At 58.8% G+C, this 6,197-nt stretch overlaps 1 protein-coding gene across 1 annotated transcript in view; it reads left to right on the top strand.

Annotated features, from left to right (window-relative positions):
* The window catches only part of LGALS3BP (galectin 3 binding protein), an 8,805-nt gene extending 4,897 nt beyond the window's left edge, over nucleotides 1-3,908 (top strand). Inside the window, exons 4-6 of the mRNA XM_023211648.2 lie at nucleotides 350-481; nucleotides 1,954-2,206; nucleotides 2,469-3,908. Of these exons, the coding sequence (XP_023067416.1) occupies nucleotides 350-481; nucleotides 1,954-2,206; nucleotides 2,469-3,597 (1,514 nt within the window). The 3' untranslated portion in view covers nucleotides 3,598-3,908. The remainder of the gene's footprint in view (nucleotides 1-349; nucleotides 482-1,953; nucleotides 2,207-2,468) is intronic.
* The last annotated feature ends 2,289 nt before the right edge of the window (nucleotides 3,909-6,197 follow it).

Genomic DNA, 6,197 nt, shown 5'->3' with positions numbered 1-6,197 from the left:
GCAGGGATAGTCACACAATTACAGTATGTGAGCCTGATGTTGCAGGGATAGTCACACAATTACAGTATGTGAGCCTGATGTTGCAGGGATAGGCACACAATAACTGTATGTGAACGTGATGTCACTGAAGGAGCCAGTAAGCTTTGTAAGCATGAAGGCTAAGTTTATGGCCTGACGTTGCAATCGCAAACCTAGCCCTTGCTGGAATATCCACCGTGGTTCGCCGGTGAAGGACCTGTATGCAGACGGACCCGCACGGCTGGGGCGGGGAACAAAGGGCTGAGTCTCACTGTGGGCCTCCTAGGTGCAGTCATCACGCCCCCAGCCCTGCCGTCTGCTGTGTCCACAGGATCAGGCCCCATCATGCTGGACGAGGTCCAGTGCATGGGAACTGAGGCCTCGCTGGCTGACTGCAAGTCCCTGGGCTGGCTGAAGAGCAACTGCAGGCACGAGAGAGACGCTGGTGTGGTCTGCACCAATGGTGAGCACCTCCCTGCGGAGGCCCCAGCGTGCCCTGGGGTCCCATGGCCCCTGCCCCTTCCGGCACCACCCCCACACACACGAAGCACACAAAGGTTCCTTCCACTACCACCTGCCCACTCCGCATGGAGAGTCCCGGACGTCCAAAGAGCCCACCAGCTGCTAGTCCCACAGTCCCAGACTCCTCCCCAGCTCCTTCTGGAGAAACACCCAGAACCACCACGTCTCCATGCGGAACCCGAGTGTGGGGCAGTGAGCCACAGTTTCAGTGAGCAGGACACCTGGCTCCAGCCTGACCTGAAATGCCAGCGCCCGCTCGGAAACACACTTCACAGCATGCGACAGGCTCAAGCCCATCCTGGCAGAGGGAGGCCCGACTACTCGCCGCCCCAGCCTGCTTCCCCCAACCCAGCCCGGTTTGGAGGGAACCCAGGCAGGCTGCTCTGTAGGTTGGAGCCCCTGGATCTGAGTTTCTTGTGCTTCTTTCGTGCTGAGGTGGTTCTTCCTGGGCTTGCACGCGACAGCCTGGGCACTTCCTGCCTACCGCCCTTTGCCAGGAGCTGGAGGCCCCTAAGGCAGGAGGGGTCGAATCCCAGGGAGCCCCTGTGCCCACATGGGATGGACAAATGGCTGGAGCCAAGCCTGGACTCACAGTGTGGGAAGCCCAGGAGACGCCATGGGACTGTCGGGGGCCGGCGGAGGCCAGGGGGAGCACGCGGGGCTGTGGGTGCCGGGCAAAAGCTCCTGGGGCAGGAGAGCTGTGGTAAGGCGTGCAGGTGGGAGGCAGCTGGGGGTCCTGTGGTGGCTCAGGTTTTAGGAGGCCCAGGGCAAGCCCACCTGGTTGAAAGGTCATGGTTACTTCAAACCTATTATTTTTGTGACAAAGAAAAAACTATGGGATTTCGTTTTGAGTTAGGCTTTGAGAGGGGCTCAAAGAAGGGGAGAGGGTACACCACACTGACCCCTGACCTGGGAGCCTCCCATAACTTCTGCAGGTCTTGTCCCCCACAGGAGGCTGCTCGAGGACTCCCAGAGTTCTAAAATGGGGTTGCCACAGGACCCTCACTTTTCAGGCCATCTAAGCAGGCAGTGGTTTTGGTTTGAGAAGGGCAGTGTCAGTGGTGGTTGATGACTGAGGCTGCGGAGTGGGGCTCCAGAGTCAGCACCACCAAGTCTCTCTGCAGAGCTGCTGCTTGAATCGGGGGAACAGCACAGAGCAGAGGGCCTAAAGCGGGGGCCTGGACGGGCTTGCCCAGGTCCCAGCTGCTCGTGTTCCCCAGGGCTGGAAGGGGTGGGGCCTCACGGCCCAGGGATCCGACACTTTCGGTCTCTCCTGTCCCTCATCTTCCCAGGAGCCTTCCAGAGTGAATGAGGCAGCCACGAATCCCCCACTTTCAGAGGAAGACGCTCACCCCAGAGAGTGGCAGCGTCCCGGCTCCTAACGCAGCCTCCTTCCCTCCCGCCCCTTCTTAGAAACCAGGAGCACCCACTCCCTGGACCTCTCCAGGGAGCTCTCAGAAGCCCTTGGCCAGATTTTTGACAGCCAGCAGGGCTGCGACCTGTCTATCAGCGTGAGTGTGCAGGGTGAGGACGCCCTGAGCTTCTGTGGCCACACGGTCATCCTGACTGCCAACCTGGAGGCCCAGGCCCTGTGGAAGGAGCCAGGCAGCAATGTCACCTTGAGTGTGGATACCGAGTGTGTGCCCATGGTCAGGGACTTTCTCAGGTGAGCCGTCTCGTCCTCAGGCGCTGGGGCTGCCAGGGGCTCTGTCCTCCTCCCCGCTTCAAAAGCACACCCACACACACGCACGCCTGCACACACTCTTGCATGCACATGTACCGTTGTCACACGTGCACTCACGCAGTTGCACACACACGCATGCTCGCTCCCACGCTGTGTACACTCAGGTGGTTGTGTTGGACAGGCAGGCTCAGGGCTCTCCTGTTGTCCTGTGGGGCCGGCATCCACTCTCCCTCTTTCTCCCCAGGTACTTCTACTCCCGAAGGATCGACTTAGCCCTGTCGTCAGTCAAGTGCTTCCACAAGTTGGCCTCTGCCTATGGGGCCAAGCAGCTGCAGGGCTACTGTGCGAGCCTCTTTGCCATCCTCCTCCCCCAGGACCCCTCGTTCCAGATGCCCCTGGACCTGTATGCCTATGCACTAGCCACAGGGGACACCCTGCTGGAGAAGCTCTGCCTGCAGTTCCTGGCCTGGAACTTCGAGGCCCTGACACAGGCCGAGGCCTGGCCCAGTGTCCCCACAGACCAGCTCCAGATGCTGCTGCCCAGGAGCGACCTGGTGGTGCCCAGCGAGCTGGCCCTACTGAAGGCCGTGGACGCCTGGAGCTGGGGGAAGCGCGCCTCCCGTGAGGAGGTGGAGGGCTTGGTGGAGAAGGTCCGCTTCCCTATGATGCTCCCTGAGGAGCTCTTTGAGCTGCGGTTCAACCTGACCCTGTACTGGAGCCACAGGGCCCTGTTCCAGAGGAAAACCCTGCAGGCCCTGGAATTCCACACTGTGCCCTTCCAGTTGCTGGCCCGGTACAAAGGCCTGAACCTCACCGAAGATGCCTACAAGCCCCGGATTTACACCTCGCCCACCTGGAGCGCCTCTGTGACGGACGGTTCCTGGAGTGCACGGAAGTCACAGCTGGTCTATCAGTCCAGACGGGGACCTTTGGTCAAATATTCTTCTAATTACTTCCAAGCCCCCTCTGACTACAGATACTACCCCTACCAGTCCTTCCAGACCCCACAACACCCCAGCTTCCTCTTCCAGGACAAGAGGGTGTCCTGGTCCCTGGTCTACCTCCCCACCATTGAGAGCTGCTGGGACTACGACTTCTCCTGCTCCTCCGACGAGTTCCCCGTCCTGGGCCTCACCAAGTCTGGCGGCTCAGATCGCACCATTGCCTACGAAAACAAAGCCCTGATGCTCTGCGAAGGGCTCTTTGTGGCAGACGTCACCGATGTCGAGGGCTGGAAGGCTGCGATTCCCAGTGCCCTGGACACCAACAGCTCCAAGAGCACCTCCTTCTTCCCCTGCCCAGCAGGGCACTTCAACAGTTTCCACATGGTTATCCGCCCCTTCTACCTGACCAATTCCTCGGGTGTGGACTAGATGGCGTGGCCCAAGGGTGGTAAGAACCCGAGAACCCCAGGACGCCCTCACTGCAGGCTCCCCTCCTTGGCTTTCTTCCTCTCTGCAACAATCATCAACAACGTCCACCAGATGTCCCCCTACTCCCCTGAGCGCTCAGCTTCAAGACGACTTCCACTCGTGTGTGCCAGGAGTTCTCCCACTGCCTCACCAGTTTCCAGGTGGTAAGCACCAGGGCGCCCTCGAGGTGGCTCTGGGGTCCCCCCACACCCCTGGTCAGTCTACCCTTGTCACTGGTCTGAGGTCATTAAAATGACATTGTGGTTCCTACATTTGTTTGTACAGAAAGTGTCGTTGGGTCTATACCGTGTTTAGACATCAGGTGTGCCAGGCTCTGGGGGACAGGGAATGAGGCAGAGTCCCTGTCCTTGTGAAGCTACTGGCTAGCGGGGAAGATGGAACAGGAAGCACACCTCCCAGTCCGGAGCAATGACACGTGGGACGCGAGCAGGAGGGTGCACATCACTGCACGCGTGCACGTGGGTGTGTGATTGCGTGGGCATAGGCGTGTGTGTGTTCATGAAAGTCCGGCTGTGACGGGTGTCCTCACCCCTTATCTGGGTGGGTGTGCTTTATTTTATTTTATTTATTTATTTTTGAGACGGAATCTTGTTCTGTCGCCCGGGCTGGAGCATAGTGGTGCGATCTTGGCTCACTGCAACCTCCACCTCCCAGTTTCAAGCACTTCTCCTGCCTCAGCCTCCTGAGTAGCTGGGACTACAGGCACCCGCCATCATGCCCAGCTAACTTTTGTATCTTTGTAGAGATGGGGTTTCACCATGTGGGCCAGGCTGGTCTTGAACTCTTGACCTCAGGTGATCCACCCACCTCGGCTTCCCAAAGTGTTGGGATTCCAGGCATGAGCCGCCGCACCCAGCCTATAGGCGGGTGTGCTTTTGTGAGCACTACCTCCTGCTCATGTCCGACGGGAAGGGAAGGGTGCTGAGACAGCAAGTTCAGGGGTGCACCTCTGGCGGGGCGATCGGGTCTCTGGAAGACATGACCGGGCTGGGTCGTGGAGAGCAGCACACAGCAGACTGTGGAAGCTGGGAGGAAGGAGAACGAACAGCAGGAATTAGGAACCTTCACTCTGGAAATCCTTGACTAACAGCAGGAGTGAGGAACCTTCGCTCTGGAAATCCTTGACCACAGGGACAGGGGACAGAGATTCTCACCTCAGCCTTGTAAGAGTGAAAAATTGGAAACAATGTCAATACGCACCAAGAGGTGCTTGACTACAAATAAAAGACACCTCCGCTGGGCTGAGTGAGCCCGGGGAGAGGTGTGCTGGAAGATCCTGGGAACCACAGAGTCTCAGGGGAGGCTGGAGGACCCACTGGATGCCGGGACAGGGGGGCATCCGTGACAGTGCCACAGCAGGTTCTGGGCACAGAACGTCGCTCACCACCAGCAGGAATTCAGAACTGCCCCTGCTTCTCCATGGCCCGTTGCAGGCACAGAGTCCCCAGGGAGGCACCTGCTGGGCCGAGCTCAAGCTGGCACCTGCCACTGTGCCAGGGTCTGGGAGGACAAGAGTGTGGCCTCTGGAATAGGAGGTGGCACAGGGGCTCCCCTAATGGGAGGGAGGTTCAGAGGCTGAACAGCCAAGATGGCAGCAGATCCCCCACCCACCCTCTCCCCACGGGTGCTGCAAGGAACAAAAGCAGGCTCACAAAACCTCCTGCCTGCGAAGGCAGCTGCTCCCTGTGCTGGAGGGAGACCCCTGCTCTCCCCACCCCCAATCTCCAGATCCTGCGTCCAGCCCAGCTCCACCATCCTGGCAGGACATCCCCTCCTCCTCCACATGTTTTCTGTTTGTTTTGAGGCAGAGTCTTACTCTGTCGCCCAGGCTGGAGTGCAGTGACGCGATCTTGGCTCACTGCAAACTCTGCCTCCTGGGCCCAGGCGATTCTCCTGCCTCAGACTCTGGGACTACAGAGTACCTGGGACTACAGATGCGCGCCAGCAGGTCTGGCTAAATGTTTTTTTTCTTTTTTTTTTTGTATTTTTAGTAGAGTCGGGTTTTGCCATGTTGCCCAAGCTGGTCTCGAACTCCTGGGCTCAAGCACTTTGCTCGCCTTGGCCTCCCAGAGTTCTGGGATTGCAGGGATGAGCCAGTCTGCCCGACCTACCTCCTCCACTTCTATTTTGATCCTATTGACATTTTAGCAACCAAGGGGCCACATTGCACCACGGACCACCGCCAAGATCACTGTTGGGGATGAACCACAAAGAGCTCAGGAAGAAGAAGCAAAAGCGATGTCAGGGTAGAGGCGTGGCAGACGTGGCAAAGACCAGAATCACAGCCTCGGTTTCTCGAGTCAGTCCCAGGACCACAGCAGCTCTCTTCTCTCCCTCTCTGCGCTCCCTGGCATCTCAGGGCCGGGGAAGGTAACTGGAATCTTCCTGCCAGGGAACTCGGAGCCCCGTGGGTCCTGCCTGCAAGGGAGGCTGTAGCCCTGTGTGGAGCTGGGAGAGTCAGGAGTGTGAGAAATTACTTCCGTCCTGCTTGCAGTTTTGAGCGGCTGCCCTGTTTCCCTGGGACAGTTAGGACCGACCAT

This window comes from Piliocolobus tephrosceles, chromosome 16 (assembly GCF_002776525.5).
Source record: "Piliocolobus tephrosceles isolate RC106 chromosome 16, ASM277652v3, whole genome shotgun sequence".
Taxonomy (NCBI): Eukaryota; Metazoa; Chordata; class Mammalia; order Primates; family Cercopithecidae; genus Piliocolobus; species Piliocolobus tephrosceles.
Note: the sequence above shows the minus strand (reverse complement) of the source record. Positions and strands in the feature narration are given on the sequence as shown.